The following is a 21,235-nucleotide window of genomic DNA, read 5'->3' on the forward strand; positions in this document are numbered from 1 at the left end:
TGAAACCCCACTAGACACCAGGGATTTATTTTTTTTTTTTTAATGATATTGACAAAAGGGAGCGACCCCTTGGGCAAGGGTCGCTCCCAGGGGGGCATTTTTTCTGGAAGGCCTTTTCTGCCCCCGATCGGCCTACTATTAGGCCGATCTGCCCCCAGGGGGGGCAGAAACCTCTAGGGCACCAGGGACCATTTTTTTTTTTTTTTTTTTTTTATGTGTTATTTTTTTTTTTTTGGGTGGGGAGCGACCCCTTAGGCAAGGGTCGCTCCCCTTGGGGTAAAATTATATTTTGGCCATTTCTGCCCCCCTTGGGGGCAGATTGGCCTATTTTAATGAGGCCAATCTGCCCCCAAGGGGGGTAGAAACCACTAGACACCAGGGAGTTTTTTCTTTGCGTGAATTTCACGCAAAGGGAGCGACCCCTTAGGCAAGGGTCGCTCCCTGGGGGGGAGGGCAATTTATTTTAGGCCATTTCTGCCCCCCCTGGGGGCAGAAACCTATAGGCGCCAGGGCAAGTTTTTTTTTGTGTGTTTTTTTTTTTGTTTGTTTGTTTTTTTAGAGATGGGGAGCGACCCATCAGGCAAGGGTCGCTCCCCTGGGGGGGGGGGGAATTGTATTTACACCATTTCTGCCCCCTGGGGCCGATTTTAGGTCAATCTGCCCCCAAGGGGGCAGAAACCACTAGGCACCGGATATTTGTTTTTTGGCGCCAATGTCACGCAGGGGGAGCGACCCCGTAGGCAAGGGTCGCTCCCGGGGGGGGGGGGGGGGGTTGGGGGGTCAAATTAATTTTAGGCCATTTGGGGGCAGATCGGCCTATTATCAGGCCGAACTGCCCCCAGAGGGGGGCAGAACCCTCAGGGCACCAGGGCAATTTTTTTTTGTGTGTTTTTTTTTTGTTTGTTTGTTTTTTTCGAGATGGGGAGCGACCCATCAGGCAAGGGTCGCTCCCCTGGGGGGCAACTTGAATTTAGGCCATTTCTGCCCCCCTTGGGGGCAGATTGGCCGATTTTAGGTCAATCTGCCCCCAAGGGGGCAGAAACCACTAGGCACCTGGGATTTGTTTTTTGTCGCCAATGTCACGCAGGGGGAGCGACCCCGTAGGCAAGGGTCGCTCCCGGGGGGGGGTGGGGGTTGGGGGGTCAAATTTATTTTAGGCCATTTCTGCCCTCCCTAGGGGCAGATCGGCCTATTATCAGGCCGAACTGCCCCCAGAGGGGGGCAGAACCCTCAGGGCACCAGGGCAATTTTTTTTTTTGTGTTTTTTTTTTGTTTGTTTGTTTTTTTCGAGATGGGGAGCGACCCATCAGGCAAGGGTCGCTCCCCTGGGGGGCAACTTGTATTTAGGCCATTTCTGCCCCCATTGGGGGCAGATTGGCCGATTTTAGGTCAATCTGCCCCCAAGGGGGCAGAAACCACTAGGCACCTGGGATTTGTTTTTTGTCGCCAATGTCACACAGGGGGAGCGACCCCGTAGGCAAGGGTCGCTCCAGGGAAGGGGTGGGGGCTGGGGGGGGGAAATTTATTTTAGGCCATTTCTGCCACCCCTGGGGGCAGATCGGCCTATTATTAGGCTGAACTGCCCCCAGGGGGGGGCAGAACCCTCAGGGCACCAGGGCAATTTTTTTTTGTGTGTTTTTTTTTTGTTTGTTTGTTTTTTTCGAGATGGGGAGCGACCCATCAGGCAAGGGTCGCTCCCCTGGGGGGCAACTTGTATTTAGGCCATTTCTGCCCCCATTGGGGGCAGATTGGCCGATTTTAGGTCAATCTGCCCCCAAGGGGGCAGAAACCACTAGGCACCTGGGATTTGTTTTTTGTCGCCAATGTCACACAGGGGGAGCGACTCCGTAGTCAAGGGTCGCTCCAGGGAAGGGGTGGGGGCTGGGGGGGGAAATTTATTTTAGGCCATTTCTGCCACCCCTGGGGGCAGATCGGCCTATTATTAGGCTGAACTGCCCCCAGGGGGGGGGCAGAACCCTCAGGGCACCAGGGCAAATTTTTTTGTTGTGTTTTTTTTTTTTGTTTATTTTTTTTTTTCGAGATGGGGAGTGACCCATCAGGCAAGGGTCGCTCCCCTGGGGGGCAAATTGTATTTAGGCCATTTCTGCCCCCCTTGGGGGCAGATTGGCCGATTTTAGGTCAATCTGCCCCCAAGGGGGCAGAAACCACTAGGCACCTGGGATTTGTTTTTTGGCGCCAATGTCACGCAGGGGGAGCGACCCCGTAGGCAAGGGTCGCTCCAGGGAAGGGGTGGGGGCTGGGGGGGCAAATTTATTTTAGGCCATTTCTGCCACCCCTGGGGGCAGATCGGCCTATTATTAGGCTGAACTGCCCCCAGGGGGGGGGCAGAACCCTCAGGGCACCAGGGCAAATTTTTTTGTTGTGTTTTTTTTTTTGTTTGTTTTTTTTTTTCGAGATGGGGAGTGACCCATCAGGCAAGGGTCGCTCCCCTGGGGGGCAAATTGTATTTAGGCCATTTCTGCCCCCCTTGGGGGCAGATTGCCGATTTTAGGTCAATCTGCCCCCAAGGGGGCAGAAACCACTAGGCACCTGGGATTTGTTTTTTGTCGCCAATGTCACACAGGGGGAGCGACCCCGTAGTCAAGGGTCGCTCCAGGGAAGGGGTGGGGGCTGGGGGGGGGAAATTTATTTTAGACCATTTCTGCCACCCCTGGGGGCAGATCGGCCTATTATTAGGCTGAACTGCCCCCAGGGGGGGGCAGAACCCTCAGGGCACCAGGGCAAATTTTTTTGTTGTGTTTTTTTTTTTGTTTTTTTTTTTTTTTCGAGATGGGGAGTGACCCATCAGGCAAGGGTCGCTCCCCTGGGGGGCAAATTGTATTTAGGCCATTTCTGCCCCCCTTGGGGGCAGATTGGCCGATTTTAGGTCAATCTGCCCCAAGGGGGCAGAAACCACTAGGCACCTGGGATTTGTTTTTTGGCGCCAATGTCACGCAGGGGGAGCGACCCCGTAGGCAAGGGTCGCTCCAGGGAAGGGGTGGGGGCTGGGGGGGCAAATTTATTTTAGGCCATTTCTGCCCCCCCTGGGGGCAGATCGGCCTATTATTAGGCTGAACTGCCCCCAGGGGGGGGGGGGGGCAGAACCCTCAGGGCACCAGGGCAAATTTTTTGTTGTGTTTTTTTTTTTGTTTGTTTGTTTTTTTCGAGATGGGGAGCGACCCATCAGGCAAGGGTCGCTCGCTCGGTCGCTCCCCTGGGGGGCAAATTGTATTTAGGCCATTTCTGCCCCCCTTGGGGGCAGATTGGCCGATTTTAGGTCAATCTGCCCCCAAGGGGGCAGAAACCACTAGGCACCTGGGATTTGTTTTTTGGCGCCAATGTCACGCAGGGGAGCGACCCCGTAGGCAAGGGTCGCTCCCGGGGGGGGTGGGGGTTGGGGGGAAGAAATTTATTTTAGGCCATTACAGGCCAAACTCCACAGGTAGGCACCTTGCAAAAAACACCTCTGTTTTCTGTGAAAAAAATATGTTGTGTCCATGTTGTGTTTTGGGCCATTTCCTTTCGTGGGCGCTAGGCCTACCCACAGAAGTGAGGCACCATTTTTTATCGAGAGACTTAGGGGAACGCTGGGTGGAAGGAAATTTGTGGCTCCTCTCAGATTCCAGAACTTTCTGTCACCGAAATGAGAGGAAAAAGTGTTTTTTTGGGCCACATTTTGATGTTTGCAAAGGATTCTGGGTAACATAACCTGGTCAGAGCCCCGCAAGTCACCCCATCTTGGATTCCCCTGGGTTTCTAGTTTTCAAAAATGCGCTGGTTTGCTAGGTTTTCCCCAGGTGGCGGCTGAGCTAGAGGCCAAAATCTACAGGTAGTCACTTTGCTAAAAACAGCTCTGTTTTCTGTGATATGTCCACGTTGTGTTTTGGGGCATATCCTGTCGCGGGCGCTAGGCCTACCCACACAAGTGAGGTATCATTTTTATCGGGAGACGTGGGGGAACGCTGGGTGGAAGGAAATTTGTGGCTCCTCTCAGATTCCAGAACTTTGTGCCACAGAAATGTGAGGAACATGTGTTTTTTTAGCCAAATTTTGAGGTTTGCAAAGGATTCTGGGTAACAGAACCTGGTCCGAGCCACACAAGTCACCCCTCCTTGGATTCCCCTAGGTCTCTAGTTTTCAGAAATGCACAGGTTTGGTAGGTTTCCCTAGGTGGCGGCTGAGCTAGAGGCCAAAATCTACAGGTAGTCACTTTGCTAAAAACAGCTCTGTTTTCTGTGATGTGTCCACGTTGTGTTTTGGGGCATATCCTGTCGCGGGTGCTAGTCCTACCCACACAAGTGAGGTATCATTTTTATCGGGAGACGTGGGGGAACGCTGGGTGGAAGGAAATTTGTGGCTCCTCTCAGATTCCAGAACTCTCTGCCACAGAAATGTGAGGAACATGTGTTTTTTTAGCCAAATTTTGAGGTTTGCAAAGGATTCTGGGTAACAGAACCTGGTCCGAGCCCCGCAAGTCACCCCTCCTTGGATTCCCCTAGGTCTCTAGTTTTCAGAAATGCACAGGTTTGGTAGGTTTCCCTAGGTGGCGGCTGAGCTAGAGGCCAAAATCTACAGGTAGTCACTTTGCTAAAAACAGCTCTGTTTTCTGTGATGTGTCCACGTTGTGTTTTGGGGCATATCCTGTCGCGGGCGCTAGGCCTACCCACACAAGTGAGGTACCATTTTTATCGGGAGACTTGCGGGAACATAGATTAGCAAAACAAGTACTATTGCCCCTTGTCTTTCTCTACATTTTTCCCTTCCAAATATAGGAGTGTGTGTAAAAAAGACATCTATTTGAGAAATTCCCTGTAATTCATGTGCTACTATGGTCACCCCGGAATTCAGAGATGTGCAAATAACCACTGCTCCTCAACACCTTATCTTGTGCCCTTTTTGGAAATGCAAAGGTTTTCTTGATAGCAATTTTTTACTCCTTATATTTCAGCAAATGAATTGCTGTATACCCGGTATAGAATGAAAACGCACTGCAGGGTGCAGCTCATTTATTGGCTCTGGGTTCCTCGGGTTCTTGATGAACCTACAAACCCTATATATCCCCGCAACCAGAGGAGTCCAGCAGACGTAACGGTATATTGCTTTCGATAATCTGACATTGCAGGGAAAAGTTACAGAGTAAAACGTAGAGAAAAATTGATGTTTTTTTCACCTCAATTTCAATATTTTTCTTTTTCAGCTGTTATTTTCTGTAGGAAACCCTTGTAGGATCTACACAAATGACCCCTTGCTGAATTCAGAATTTTGTCTACTTTTCAGAAATGTTTAGGTTTCTGGGATCCAGCATTGGTTTCATGACCATTCCTGTCACTGACTGGAAGGAGGCTGAAAGCACAAAAAATTGCACAAATGGGGTATGCCCCAGTAAAATGCCAAAATTGTGTTGAAAAATTGGGTTTTCTGATTCAAGTCTGCCTGTTCCTGAAAGCTGGGAAGCTGCTGAGTTTAGCACCGCAAACCCTTTGTTGATGCCATTTTCAGGGGAAAAACCACAAGCCTTCTTCTGCAGCCACTTTTTCCAATTTGTTTGAAAAAAACGAAATTTTCACTGTATTTTGGCCAATTTCTTGGCCTCCTTCAGGGGAACCCACAAAGTCTGGGTACCTCTAGAATCCCTAGGATGTTGGAAAAAAAGGATGCAAATTTGGCTTGGTTAGCTTATGTGGACAAAAAGTTATGAGGGCCTAAGCGCGAACTGCCCCAAATAGGCAAAAAAAGGCCTGGCAAAAGGAGGGGGAAAAGGCCTGGCAGCGAAGGGGTTAAAGAGTATGGTTTGGTCATTTCATAGGAAATATTGAATCATTCTCTCATATTGTGCCACTTAGTGGCGTTTTGAGTACTTTGATCAGCTCTTTGTAACCCCTCATGTTTTTGCATCTATTTTTGATACTTTTATTGGTCTTCTTCAACCAACTTTAATGGGTTATGCATGCTTTCTTTTAGTTGAGAAAGTTGTTGACAACATCCCTGCTTCTGCTAGGCATCTCAACCAACCCATCAAATAAACGAGTTTGGCAATGTAAGGTACAGAATGGGTCCTTGGCCAAAGAGCTACCACAGGGTGGTATTTTTCTTACTTTGGGGTTAGATATTTGGATGCCTGAGCCCAGTTTCTGTAAAGCAAGGTACTGAGTCAGATTAATCAAGCCTTTGTGCCGGGATGAAGAGACACAAATCATGCAAATTAGTGCAACATCTTGATAAATTATTTACTTTCCAGCATAACATTATTTTGCACTGGTAAGTTTAGCTACAAGAAACAAAAATAGGCTTTGCACTTCTTTCTGTAGATCAAAAGGGCAACCCATGGGTGGTACATTGTGTCCCCGTGCTACAACCTATGTTTTTTTACTCAAAGCCCTACATTTTAAAATTAGTAGTGATGGCTTTGCATTAACAGCTAATGCACCCTTGAGACAGGCATGAACAAGAAAAAACTTTTCACAAACTGAACTTATGTTGCACTTTAAAGTACACATCCAATGTGTGAAAAGGTTTACAATTAGTCTAAGTGTAGTACTTTTTACAGGAAGCGTACCCTTCAAGTAAAAATCTACCCTAGACATCACATAGACACCTTTGCACTATAGTGCTAAGGTGTGTGTTTGGCACTAGGCAGTCTGTTTATGCACCAGTGCTAGGGAAGAGAGTGGCAGCACGATATGTTAGTGGATTCAGCTCTGTCCCGCTCTCTCCTGCTTGCGCAAAGCAGCATATCAAAAGTTTGGTGTGCTGCATTGTCCTATAAAATAATACATCTGTGCCAAAATATCTTAAATTGTATTCTGGGGCAAACCTCTAGCTAGTGAATCTTCTCAGCAGGACCTGCTTCTACAGGTTTGGGTATTCTGGAATGATTGAGGCAATTTAAAATCAAAGGAGCCCAATCACAAAGGCGAATTTACACATGAATTACAGTGTAAATGTACTCTTACACTTTGTAGTAACCTTACTACTTTTGGCTTTTCACCATTTCCAAGTGTGAAATTACTATAAAGTGTATACTCATTTTCTCCACCCACTCAGTTTAAGAGATGGAGTTTGCATCATTGTAAAACACAACTGTGAAAGTATTCAGTCAGAGCTGTCATAATGGATACAGAGGTGATTTTCCAGATTCTGGGATCATAAAATCTGTTTTTATTTTTTGCACTTCTTTGACTACAGTCTAATAGTGTTCCAGCTGTGGGTGTGTCAAGAGCTAGCCACACGCTGGGCCCCGTCTTCTCCGCAAGCTCCCACGTCACCTTCAGCCACACCACCGAACTCCCCTGGACCAACCATCGCTGCATCCACTTCGCACCACCACACCCAACAGATCCCCCGCCGCAGCTGGAGCAAAGTCACCGAAGACCGGCTAAACACCGGCCTTGCCCGAAGCCCGCCCGCCGAACCCACCGACCCCGACCTCGCAGCCTGCAACCTCAGGCACTGGATCGACGACTGCGCCAACACTCTCGCCCCGCTCAAGAAACCCTCCAACAGAGGCACCGGAAAGAGAGCCTGCTGGTTCACCTCGGACCGCCAAGCCTCCAAGCAAACCTGCCGGACGCGAACAGACACCGGACAGCCATAAGAAAAACAAAACACTAGCAACCAGGAAGAGGGGACATAGTACTTGGGCGCTCACAGTGAATCCACATAGTAAAAGAAAAACATAGCAGGTAAGGCACGGTGCTCCTGGCAAGAGGATCTTCCCTTGTCCTATAGAGTTTCCGAGGAAACTGAACATAGATAAGTCGAAAGTCAGGGCACAATTTTGTTAAAGGTGTTTAGAGTCCATATTGTACTAGTAAAGAATTACGTTGTAAGACCGGGAATCATGAAAACAGGAACCTTCCATTTATTCTTGAAAGAAAAGTTACATCACAGTGATAGGAAACAATCCTTAAGGTGAGCACATATGTGACCATAACAGCCGATAGGTGGTCATGTAGCAACAAACGCCAACACGTGTTTCGTCTCATGAGAGATAAGTCTCAAAGACTTCATCAGGGCTGAGCTACAGTCAAGAAATCAATCCTTATCAATCAATCATTATTGTTCTCCTGAACAATTCCAGTAATCTGAAACTTCTGGTATCTGTGATAGAGAAAAAGTAGTAGGTAGGTGTGCTACTTACCTATGTGCCTTAAGGGGGCCTGTGTGGAGTATGGGATGCTTTGCCGGCCACCATCCAGATACAAGGGTATGAAGGCTTGAGTAGCAACTCTGAAGTCGCTTTCTAGGATAAATGGTTTCACTTTCTCCAGTAGACAGAGCTGGTACCATGTGATCTTGGCCTTCTTCACAGTGTGTTCCTTAATGATGAGGTCATTGTCTAAAGTGATTCACAGTGACTTACTTTTGGGTGAAAGTTGAGGTTCAAATTGTCCAGGTTTCTTATTGTTGAGCCAGTTTTGGTCTAAATGTTTTGCTGTTCTTGCAGCATAGTAGGAATTATGCAGTGGAATGGTTGAGCTTCAAGTAGGTGCTGGAAATCCAGGTCTGGATGAGGTACAGGCATTGCTTGAGGCATTGGATGGCTGACTGGCGGAGGCTTTCAAACTGAATTGTGTGTTGCTGCTTATATGCATTCATAACCTGGTTCAGTTCTTTCCACATTTAATTTTTCTGATAGCTCTATAGATGACATAGACAATATAGTTAGCTGTCTGAAAGCCAGAGTGTTGGTTGGTGACCTATGACAACGTTTCACAACCAAAGACTCAGTGGATTATTTAGAATTTTGAGTTTGGTGAAGCTGGAGCACTTCCATAAATTTAAGGTACTTCAGTGCCACCAAAGTCATGGCTCTCCTGCCCCATTTAGAGGAGAGGGGATTTCAGTGTTTCTGATGGTTGAGCCTCATTTGACTCTGATGCTGGAATCCTTGGACTAGTCAGTCATCTGCCACAGGGCATTTGAGTCCTAGTGATGGTCGAACCTACATATATAATCAATCCTTGAAACAGTGAACTGGTAGAAAACAACAGACATTTACCAAAGACCTCTGATCAGCAATTTAACGTAAAAGAAACTGAGGAAATGTAAGGGAGCTGATGCTGATTCAACTTTATTTTGAGGTTTCAGTACACCTAAGTCATACATACAAGAACATAGGATGAACAAGAGGTAAGTCACCAATGAGTACACTTATACTAGAGAAGATCTCCAACTGAAGCGTAATGCAGGTTTTGAATATGAAGTTAGGTGGTAAACTTTGATTTTGCAATCACCTTCCATACTTTTTTGGTTAGTTGCACTTTTTTATTAGCTTGTTTAAACCAATCTACTGTGTACAGGTGGCATTGAGACGACAATGAAGCCACCAGAGAGCCAAGTCTCTATAGGATTCACCTCAGTAGAGGATGAAGTATTTGTTTTACAAGATCATAAATATTCATCCATATGTTTTTGAGCACATCAAACACACCAATACCAATTACTGTATTACCTTGGTCTTATGCTCTGGATCCTTAACTCTTGTGAAGTTTTGTAAGATAACATACGTTAAGAAATATTATAAATGCTGCCTTGGGAAACTGGAAGAATTGTAGCACTGGTTGCTTTTGATGTAAACAAGTAACACATTATAAGATACCACAACATCGTGTAGTATTTTATCACTGCAATAGTCAAGATAGCAAAATATTGTAACATTACATAATATTATACAAGATAGCATAATTATACACTCTAGCATGTCACAAGTCAACATAGTATAATATTAGAACATAAGTCTAAACAAAGTAATTTTACACTTGGCAAAAGCCAGTATAGCATAATATTAACACATAGCATGGCTAAGATAGAATAATATAACAATATGACATGATTTAAGATGGCATAATATTACAACATGAGTCAGCATGCAAAATGTAGCATTATACTTTAGCAACAAGACCAGATTGTGATTAACGTTATCTGGACACTTACAAAACCACATCAACATGGAAAACAGGTATGTGTTTTTCTTAGAGAGAATTATAAATAACTAGTAAAAGTTTGCTGGTTGTCAACACAAGTGAACATTGGTAGGTTAAATATTTTAACCTGTGTTCATAGCTAAAGAATAGTTCTGCTATTAGGGCTTCCCAAAGGGTACAAGCTAAAACATTCATGTGAATGATGAGCAATGGATTAAAGTTGCTTTTTGTACAACTGTATATGATTTTTGGTAGTTTAGATACTAAAACAAATCTCTAGTGAAATAATTTCTAGAAATGTGTTCTGAAAATCATAGAAAATAGACATGAAACAATGTTCTACTTCAAAAGGTGACTCATAATGTCTAACAAGGTAAACTCAGTTTGACTTGTAATTTCTTTAGCTTATCACTTCTTCTGTCATATTACAACCTGAGTTCCAAATTCTCAGTCACTGTTGTGAATATCCTAACAAGTCCTAATTAATTTACATGTTATACAATTTTTTTAATTAATGTAAGTTTAATTTCACAGATTATCTTCCTGAATCAGGTGAACACTTGAAAACCAGTGAGCCAAGAACTAGTTGGCACTTTGGCTGAAAGTGCCTTGTAAAGACCAAGGGCCAGATGTAGCATTATTGCAAATTGCGACTTGCAAGTCGCAATTTGCAATGCAGAACGGTGTCTCAGACACCGTCTGCGAGTCGCTATGGGGTCGCAAAGACCCACCTCATTAATATTAATGAGGTGGGTCGCAAATTGCGGCCCCATAGCGACTATAGGCACTCGCAAACATGGAGGCCTGCTGTAGTCAGCAGACCTCCATGTTCGTGACTGCTTTTGAATAAAGCAGTTTTTTTTTTTTTAACTGTAGCCCGTTTTCCTTAAAGGAAAACGAGCTGCACTTAAACAAAAAAAACGAAACCTTTAGTTTCGGTATTTTTTCAGGGCAGGTAGTGGTCCCTTGGACCACTACCTGCCCTGAAAAAATAGTTTTGGGTCCATTCACAAAGGGGGTTTCACGAGTGGGTTACCATCCACTTCAAGTGGATGGTAACTGCGACTCCATTAGCGACCGCATATGCGGTCGCAAATGGAATTGCATTCCACTGCGAATCGCAAATAGGAAGGGAACACCCCTTCCTATTTGCGATTCGGAAATGCATTTTGCGAGTCGGTCCCGACTCGCAAAATGCATTTCTGCATGGGAAACATGCATTTGCGAGTCGCAAACGGCAAATTTTGCCGTTTGCGAGTCGCAAAGTGTTTCCTGCATCTGGCCCTAAATCCCTGTACTTTAGACAATTTGAATATTTGTTATTCCAGAGAATTCAAATGAATGCATGTGAATGGCGCCAGAATACTGACAGAAATTAAAGCAGTACTTACCAGTAGTACTAGGTGTGGTTGTGTTCATTACAATTTGCCCTGAAAATGAAAGTAAAATAAATTAGTAATAAAAAGTAAATGAATCTTCACAGACATTTAAAGTATATTTTAGATTGCAAATTTGTAAGATAGTTAGTGCTGCCCTTGCTATGCATTTTTTTTTGTTTTCCCAGCATTTGCTAACAACATTTGTGAGAGCTGAAATAATTACTAATGATTTTCATTTATTATGGGTTAAGAATTTGCATGGAATTTTGTTAACATAGAAAATAATGTGAGACTTGGAAAATGCGCCCACTTGAGTGGTCATCATATAATACGTAAATGTTTTTAGTGAATGAATATTATTATTATTCATAGTGCATAGGTAAGGACAAATGTACTAGTGTATTACATTAACTGATTTGAGTTATTGATTTATTAACAATAGGCCATAAGTTGGCAAGTCTGTGAGGCCTAATGTCAAGCTGCAATGTTTAATAAAATAGTGAGAAATGGATGACCAAAGAGTTACTAACTGCATTGTTTACACCGTCCTGACCAAACGATTTGCAGATGTCTTTTACTTTCTCATGAGAACTGCATGTAGAACTACGTTGTGCTAGAAAAGATACAAATTTTAACTTGAAGCGTGAGAAAGAGATGCTCCCAGGATTCAAAAATGGATCCACTGACTAGAGTATGAATTGCGACAAAGAAGATACCTGAAGAGCCTGACAATGGGAACAGAAGAAGGGGAGCCAATCATCAACTATTGAATGACCGTTTAGTTATATTTTAGATATAGACGTTCATTTTTATTGCACAGCTGTAAACATATGATTCTCTGTCCAATTACGTTGAAAGAAGATACTTTATGTGAGTTTAATTTACCCATATCGCTTTTAGGTGAGGCAGTCCCCTTGCCTTCTAGTTCCTATCTCGATTCCTTAGAGCTCCATCATTCCCATTCCTGTTAGTGTCCTTTTGTTGAGCACCGCAGTTCTATGTATTTTTTCTCATTCCGAAATACTGATTCCTTAGTTTAATGACTGTAAATTGGATTGGCTAACTTAGAGCCCCACCTTGGCTGAGCCATTCATTTAATTGTCCCAGTGTTGACGCTGACCAGATGGATTTCCAACTGACGAAGAGAATCGCAGCTTGTCAATCCATTTGAGAAGAGGTATAACAAATGTTATTATCCTTGTTGTAGGTTTTAGTTTTTTGCTTTCTAGGTACAAACCGTTAATTTGATAGAGCCATAGTTGGATGTTTTCCAAATTAACTTTTGACAAAATTGTTTTTGCATGAAGTCCAAACATGCTATTCTAATTAGAGGGTTGGGTAGAAATCCTAATGCTGGCAAATGTTTCTAATCGAGAATTTATCTTGTTCACCTGCTGAGACCATATGTATGTCATTTCTTTTGTGAAGTTATTGTTACTATTGATTTGTACCGTAACTCTTGAAGGCTCAATTATTAATGCTTTAGCCAAATTGAGATTCTTTAGAAGGTTTGGTCATCCAGTGTTATTTATTTATGTTTATCAATTGGTATTGAGACTAATATATGTATTGTTATCATTGTTAATAATGGGAAATAAACTCTCTAACTTTACTAAAAGGTGTGGTTATTCATAGCCGAAAGGGTCATGGTGAATGAAGATTACTGACTCAAGTCTTTGATAGTCAATGATGTTGAGTACATTGCATTGATGGTGACATTATCATGCATAGAGTTTTGACTTATGGTGGTGAGATTCCTCTAAGTGTAGTCAAAAGGTCCATTGAACCTCTAACGTGTCCCCTTATCGACTAAAAATAAAAGACACAATACGGCCACACACGCTCACACATTCATATGATAAGATGTGGACTGACCCAGAGGAATGCTATGCAATGATTAGTGGGCACTGGAATGGAGATAAACTGGTGGTGGCATCCTGATTTCTTCCCCCCGGTCTACAGCTGACCAGGTTAGACAAGCCTGGGGAATGGACAGAATGGACTTTAAAGACCCCAGGGAACATACTGATATTAGGGGATGATTTGAACTGATGTTGCGGAGGATATTAATAGAGTTGTTTGTGGGATTGAATTGACAGATTAGAAAGGATATGAGTATGCAGACTTTTGTTGGGGCACTAGGTCTAGTAGATCTCTGAGGGCTGCTCACCCTGGTGTAAGACGATTCCCCTATGTGCTGAACGCTGTGAGGTCCATGTTCGGACTGGATTATTTCCTGGTGCTACAGAGACAGTGGGGAAGATGCAGAGTGATATAATACCTGATATGGGGAGATAGATTAAAAATACTTTTAATCAGACACTGACTGGATTGCAGATTTAACTCCTGCGAGTTGGTGGATTGAAACAGAGGGAGGCATATCATTGAGGTGACGAACTGTACTTTCTGTACATTAAGGAAAACAATGGGACAGTGGAGTCGGGCTGATACCTGGACCCAGAGTCATCTCATCAATCAATCAATCAATCAATCATAGCATTTGTAAAGTACACTACTCACCCGTGAGGGACTCAAGGCACAGGGGGGGTTGCTGCTACTGCTCGAACAGCCAGGTCTTGATGTGTCTCCTGAAGGTTAGAAGATCCTGTGTCTGTCGCAGGTGGTTAAGAAGGGTGTTCCACATCTTGATGGTGAGGTGGGAGATGCGTTCTGTATGTGTTGCAGTCTTTTCTGGAGCTTGGCTGTAGTTCCTGCATTGAGGGGTTGCCGTAGTCCAGTTTGCTGCTTACGAGGGCTTGGATGACCATCCATCTGGTTCCAGTGGGGATCCATCTGTATATCTTCCGAAGCATGCGGAGGGTGTTGAAGCAGGATGAAGAGATGGCATTGACTTGCTGGGTCATTGAGAGCGATGAGTCCAGGATGAACCTCAGGTTGCGTACGTGGTCGGTGGGTGTCGGTGCGGTTCCCAGTGTGGCACGCCATCAGGAGTCATCCCAGGCGGAGAGGGTGGAGCCGAGGATAAGGACCTCAGTCTTGTCAGAGTTCAGTTTCAGGCAGCTGTTCTTCATCCATTTGGCGATGGCCTCCATTCCTTCGTGGAGGTTGGTTTTGGCGGTGGCGGGGTCCTTGGCGAGGATCAGCTGAGTGTCATCGACGTATGAGACAATGTTGAGGTCGTGTGATCGGACAATGTTTGCGAGCAGTGTCATGTAAACGTTAAAGAGGTTCGGGCTGAGAGATGACCCAGGGTTTATGCTGCAGATGATCTTGGTGGCTTCAGAGCAGACTGGATGGAGGCAGACTCTCTGGGTTCTGCCGGTGAGGAAGGTGGTGATCCAGTCCAGGTCTCTGTCACGGATCCCTGCGTCATTGAGGTGTGTGTGTAGAGTGTGGTGGCAGACGGTGTCGAAGGCGGCAGAGAGGTCCAGGAGGATGAGAGCCGCAGTTTTGCCGTTGTCAAGTAGGGTCCTGATGTTGTCGGTGGTGGCGATGAGGGTGGTTTCGGTGCTGTGGTTGTTGCAGAATCCAGATTGGGACGAGTCCAGAGTGTTGTTCTACTCGAGCAAGTGGGTCAGTTGTCTGTTGACAATCTTCTTGATTACTTTTGCCAGGAAGGGGAGCAGGGAGATGGGCCGGAGGTTCTTGAGGTCCTTTGGGTCTGCCTTGGGTTTCTTGAGGAGGGCGTTAATCTCGCTGTGTTTCCACCTCCCTGGAAAGGTGGCGGTCTCAAAGGGGCTGTTGATGATCTTCCGGAGTTGGGGTGCGATGACGGAGCTCGCTTTGTTGAATATGTGGTGAGGGCAGAGGTCAGATGGTGAGCCGTAGTGGATGGTGTTCATGATTTTGATGGTGTTGTTGACCAGAGTCCAGGAGAGCAGGAGTTTGGTGTGGCTAGGGGGCGGTGAGTCTGTGGTGTTGGTGGTTTGTCGGGGGGTCTGGGTATTGAAGCTGTCATAGATGTCTGCGATCTTGCGGTAGAAGACGGTGGCTAGGATGTCGAAGAGGTCTTGCGATGGCGGGATGTTGTTGGTGTGGGAACCGGGGTTGGAGACTTCCTTCATGATGTTGAAGAGCTCCTTATAGCTGTGTGTGTTGTTGTCAATGCATTCTTTGAAGGAGTTCGCACATGTCACAAGTAAGAACAGATGGAAAGGGAAGAGCGAAAACACTGCTTGGAAAAATAAGGTAGGCTATATCAGGTGGGGAAGAAACCCAGCAAGCTCTAGTCTTGGTTGACATAGAGAGAAGGCCAACAGTGCTCCATAATATCTGTACTGAGAAGGGTGAAAGGGTAGAGATGGCGGAGGACATTGCCAAAGGAATTGTAGGCTTTATGGGTCAACTATATAACTCTCGATATAAGGTGCATCTTTGTGAGTTGCCCCGGTCCTCTCCAGCGAAGATAGGATGTTTTTGGAGAAAGATATGAGAGAAGTGGAGATACCAGAGACCATGAAGCCACCCAGGTCCCAATGGCTTGCTTATTGAGTTTTTAGGTGTATAGGGAAAGGTAACAGAGCTGCTCAAGAACATAACCTGAGAAATTCAATGACAGTTCTCATTAATAAAAAAGGAAAGCTGCTGGAGGATTTTGCTTCCTAATGTGACCAATATCCCTTCTAAACTTTGAGAATAAAATGTTGGCAAAGTTATTTGCAAATTCCTTCTATCAGGTTATTGAAAGTTAATTGTTAATCTACAATGCCTGTTTGGTTATTTGGCTCGGCATGATTTAATAACAGAACCAGCGTTGTTAATAATGTTAGATGCTGAAAAGGCATTTGATTCTCTCAAATGGCCTTATTTGATGGCAATACGTGCAAAATTGGGGTTCAGACCTTCTTTTTGTGTCCCAGATCACAATTGTTTTACACAAACTCCAAAGCAAAAGTTACTCTCTCAGAGAAATTTGGGCTGGTCACGAAAATGAGATTGTCAGACTCTAGAGACAACTCCCTCATCATTAATGGGTAGAGCAGCCCTTTATGAAATGATTACTTTGTCCTAATTGTTATATAGCCTCTAAGTTACACCTTTTGAGGTCCCGGAGCAAGTTTTGCATACAATGCCTGACGTGATTCTTTCTGTGTTGTGGGACGGGGAGCCTCAAACATAGCACTGGCCACACTGATGAGGGTGGCATTGCCCTACCAAATTAAAAATTATTTTACCGGGCGACTCAACTCTTAATGCTTAATGTGTGGGCATATGCCTTGCAACAGGCACCATTCCTCTGAGCTGATAGAAAGACTATGGAACTGAGGAGATATGTAACTCTAATATACGTTAATGAGTGGCTCATGGTTTACCCTACTTTAACAGCTTTGGAAGAAATCGACGCAGGTGTTGGGGAGAAAATATCGATGGAGACACTTCTATGAGAGTCAAATGAAGCTTTAGACCTATAGAGCCTGGATGGTACAAATAAATAGAACATAGAGCATTTCTGAAGGCAGGGTATATGGAACAAGCGTCAATTGTTACCTTTCTCTGAGCTGCAGAAACAATATGACTTTGGAATAGTTAACACAACTGCTATATGCAGGTAAAACATGCACTTTCCAAGTACAAAGCCTTACCAAATGAGGTGGCAGAGGAATTTCCATTGTGGTATATAAAGTGTTGGGAACACTCATACACAAACATGCAGTCTTCCAGATTTATTGGACACTGCTCAACAAGAGACAGACCCTGCTAATGGTGCTGAAGGACAGATGGGAACAAGACTTGAGGAGGTTAGAAGATGATGATTGGAGGGAGGCCTGCAGATACCCGAGGGAGGTTACTATCAGAGTTGGGTCCTGATTGGTTCACTTAAGCATACTTCATTGAGCGTACTACACCAGAAACAGATTATATAAAATGGGGAGACTGGATAATGATTGCTACCTGAGAGATTGTAATCAAATGGGAACTTTATTGCACACCCTTGGGTATTGCCTGTGGGCTTAGAGTTATTGGACAGGAACTGGACGAAAGATTGCTATGGTTATTGAGGAAAATCTAGAACTCACCACTCGCTTGATAGTGCTGGGCATTCAAGGAGAGCAGACTTTATCTAAATACATACTATGTTTTTTTCAATGTTGCCTTGATGGTGGCCATGAGGGATATTGTCTGGTGGTACCTCTGTGCCAACAGTGGTCTTCTAGTACGATTGGTGCATGCAGGCACAATAGTTGGTCTGTAAATGAGAGGTTTTGGGTGTAATATATGATATGGCTATGGGGCGTTATCATGGAATACATTCACAAATAACATCTTGGGTTCAGTCAGACTCATTTACTTAACCTTAAGCTAAACCTTGGGAAGCTGTGACCAGTAATGTTTGGCAAAGAAACTTAGTGTAAGGCATTTACCATCATCAAACAACAAAATAAGAAAGTCACACAACACAAAAAAAATCAGAAACCAATTTATAAAAATAGAACATATTTATATACATTTTTAGAGACCTTGATCATCAAAATCCATGAGAGGGTTCAGGAGATTTTTTGGGCTTTTATCACTGAATAAAACTGCGAACAAGGATTGTTCAACAAACAATTTGTAAACTTTTGAAAACTTTGAAAGAGCTAGTTCAACTACTCTGGCTTAAACTGGGTCACCAAATCCAGCAAGACAGAAGTCGAGGGGGCCAGAGAGGATACTTTGGACAGTTACCCGGCCATCAGGGTGCTTTTAAGGCAAGTTCCAAACTTTACAGGATGACCACAATAGACATCGATGGACTGGTTCTAATGCTGAGGATACAGGCAAAAGATGCTCAAAGGATGCTCCGGTTGTCATGCAGTCGAAAGGGGTGTCTTTGTGGTTGTTCCTCTGTCCACAGGTGATTAACTTTAGCCACAGAAATCGGGGTCCCTCCAAGTCCTCTATGTTGCAGTAACAGGGCCAATGCTGAGCTACTGGTCTCCTTGCACCACAGTTGGGGTGAAATTATTAGGTAGGGGCTAGTGTCCTTTGGGTATGATGATGCTAGACTTTGATAGCAGTCCCAGGTCTGGTAGACACGAGTGCAACTTTTGACTACCTCTGATTTTTCCTCTTGAACACCTGGCAACTGGTAGTGGAAATATTTTGGTCGTGGCTACCAACTAGTAAGTCCCAAGTAAGGTGCACTGTGTGTGCCCAGGGCCTATAAATCAAATACTATTAGTGGGCCTGCAGCACTGATTGTGCCACCCACGAGTAGCCCTGTAAACAAGTCTCAGACCTGCCACTGCAGTGTCTGTATGTGCAGTTTTAACTGCCAGTTCAAATTTGCAAGTGCACCCACTTGCCAGGCCCCAAACCTTCCCTTTTACAACATGTAAGTCACTCCTAAGGTAGGCCCAAGGCAGCCCCATGGGGAGAGTGCTGTGGGGCATATTTACAAGAAAGTGGCACCATAAGCATTGATGCACCACTTTTCTTGACTCCCCTGTGCTCCTCCTATAGCACCATGGGTGTGCCATATTTACAATACGGCACACCATGACACATAATGCCACAATAGCGTAAAAAATGTTGGTGCTATTGTGGCACTTTGCTGCACTAGTGCCAAACATTTTGACGCTCGGCCAGCAAAGCACAGGGTGGCCCGTAGGAAATTATGGGTGCTTCATTTTAAGGCCTGCGCTGAGCAGCCATTAAAAATGACACCAAAATGGCACCTTGCATGCATTGCGCCACTTTGTAAATATGGGGTTGGGAAATTGCCTCCTTAATGCCACATTATTGTTAAAGAAAATGATGCTAGTTAGGCACAAGGAGGCAAAAGGGGCCTGTAAGTATGCCCCAGTGTATTTAAAAGGTAGGGCAGCTACAGGTGTGCTTTATATGTCCTGATAGTGAAATACTGCTAAATTTGTTTTTCACTATTACAAGGCCTATCTTTCCCATAGGGTAACATGGGGATTGCTTTGAAATATATTTTTGAGTTTAATTTCCCATTGGGAACAGGTGGAGATGTGGAGTTTGGGGTCTCTGAACTCACAATTTAAAAATACATCTTTTGGTGAAATTGTTTTTAAATTGTAAGTTTGAAAATGCAACTCTTAGAAAGTTGTTATTTTCTTGCTTCTGTGCCTCTGGCTGTCATTGGAATACAATTCTGGCTCAGGGTGACAGTTGGGCTGCATGTGAATTCACTCTAGACAGTCACATAAAGGAAGCTGAGGTGTGCCCGGCATCTCCTACAGGGTCATCCTGGGTCAGAGTGGAGGGAGGAGCTGACACTTGCACCTGAATAGGATTGTGCCTGTCCTTACACGCAACGGTCTACAACCCCATGGAGTGTGCCTGGGGCCAGGGCAGGAAAGGCATGGTCTTGTGCACTACAAAGATTTCTCTTTGAAGTTTGCCTACTCCAAAGGTGGAAATGAATATAAGTACTGGACCTCTGAGACCCCAACTTTAAATTCCTTCTGTACTGAGGACATTCTGCTAGGAAGAAGAGCTAGGCGGGACTGCCACTCTGCATGTTGCTTTGTTGTGCTGGCCTACTTCTTGCTGCTTCTGTCATGGAGTTAAAGCACTGGACTTTACTTTCCACATCCTACTTTCAAAGGTTCTCGAAGCCTTTGTTAAGAAGTCTCAGGGACATCAAAGACTTCATCTGCCAGCAACAGGGCCTTCTCTTGCTGAGAGATCTGACTTGCCAAGTGGTACCATATCCAGTTCCTGAATCCTTGGAAGTGAGTTCTGGTGTAACCAAGAAGAAACAAGCACATCGACTCCAAAGCGACTTCGGAACCGGTGCCGCTGCCTGACAACACCTCTGCCTGCACAGGAGCTGTGGTCCCCACTGAGTGCCACAACCACGACCGACGTTGCAGGCCTGACACTGCTGCATCGTCTCCAATGTCCTACCCGAGTGTGAGTCCAGAATGTTGTGACCCCGGACTTTGACTCAGCCTCAGCACCTGTGGCCCCATGGTGTGATTGCGACACCCCAAAGTCGACACCTCTCATCTTGACCTGCTGGATTCATCGACCCTGCCGGATCGTAAGGAACAGACCCCTCACCACTAACACTGCATCACCTCCCCTGCAACCATAAGGAACTGATGCCTCACCTCCCCTGCCTGACAGTAAGGAATCGACACCTGGCCTACCCAGTAGTAGTTAGGAAGCGACACCGCACTGGCTTCAGCAACACCGCATCTTCCCGGCTCCATGAATTATCTTAGTTTCCACGTTTTCCAAAGGTACTGTACCTGGGGGTCCATATGACTCCATGACCAGCCTGCATTCCCCTGTGATTGGTGTTGTACTGTTGGGAATGACTCTCTCAAGACATTTCGATAGTCCCATTTGGAGCTATTGTGTTTCTAAGCACTTTATTGAGATTTATTATTTACAAATGTGTATCTTTGCCTGTGTATGTTGGATTTTTGTCATTTTGTTCTTTTTTTACTCAGATAAATATTGGCTATTTATCTAAACTGTCATGGAGTACTTTTGAGGTGTTTTCAGTGTGTTGCTGTGTGTGTGTGTGTGTACAAATACTTTACACATTGCCTCTGAGATAAGCCTGACTGCTCGTGCCAAGCTACCAAGGGGGTGAGCAGGGGTTATCTTAGCTGTATGGCTCCCTTGCCCTGAAGAGAGTGAGGGTCCCTACTTAGACAGGGCTCAAACCACTGCCAACTAGAGACTCCATTTCTAACCACCCCTCATCCTGGTCATCTGTATTGCCTCTGCTGCACTCATGCCATCCAGGAGAGACACCAATGTGGCAGCACCAACCTGGGAAGAGGAGCCCACTGCAAAGTCCATCTCACCCCAAGAAAGGCTAGCAGGGAGACCCCCGCATCATTTACACTGATGCTGCTCATATGCACTGTGAGAAGAGAAGACACCTGGGTTTCCTTTCCTGCTTTCTACCCTGCTAACAGAAAATGAACACAGTGGGCCAAATGAGACACTGAGCAAGCCCCCTCCTGCACCCAATGTGGTTATCCTCTAATGGAAACATCCTAT

At 45.0% G+C, this 21,235-nt stretch overlaps 1 protein-coding gene across 4 annotated transcripts in view; it reads right to left on the reverse strand.

Annotated features, from left to right (window-relative positions):
* The window catches only part of PTPRC (protein tyrosine phosphatase receptor type C), a 536,505-nt gene that overhangs the window by 362,828 nt on the left and 152,442 nt on the right, over nucleotides 1-21,235 (reverse strand). For all 4 annotated transcript variants that reach the window (XM_069231438.1, XM_069231436.1, XM_069231437.1 and 1 more), the window contains one exon: nucleotides 11,318-11,356. In XM_069231438.1, the coding sequence (XP_069087539.1) occupies nucleotides 11,318-11,356 (39 nt within the window). The remainder of the gene's footprint in view (nucleotides 1-11,317; nucleotides 11,357-21,235) is intronic.

This window comes from Pleurodeles waltl, chromosome 4_2 (assembly GCF_031143425.1).
Source record: "Pleurodeles waltl isolate 20211129_DDA chromosome 4_2, aPleWal1.hap1.20221129, whole genome shotgun sequence".
Taxonomy (NCBI): domain Eukaryota; kingdom Metazoa; phylum Chordata; class Amphibia; order Caudata; family Salamandridae; genus Pleurodeles; species Pleurodeles waltl.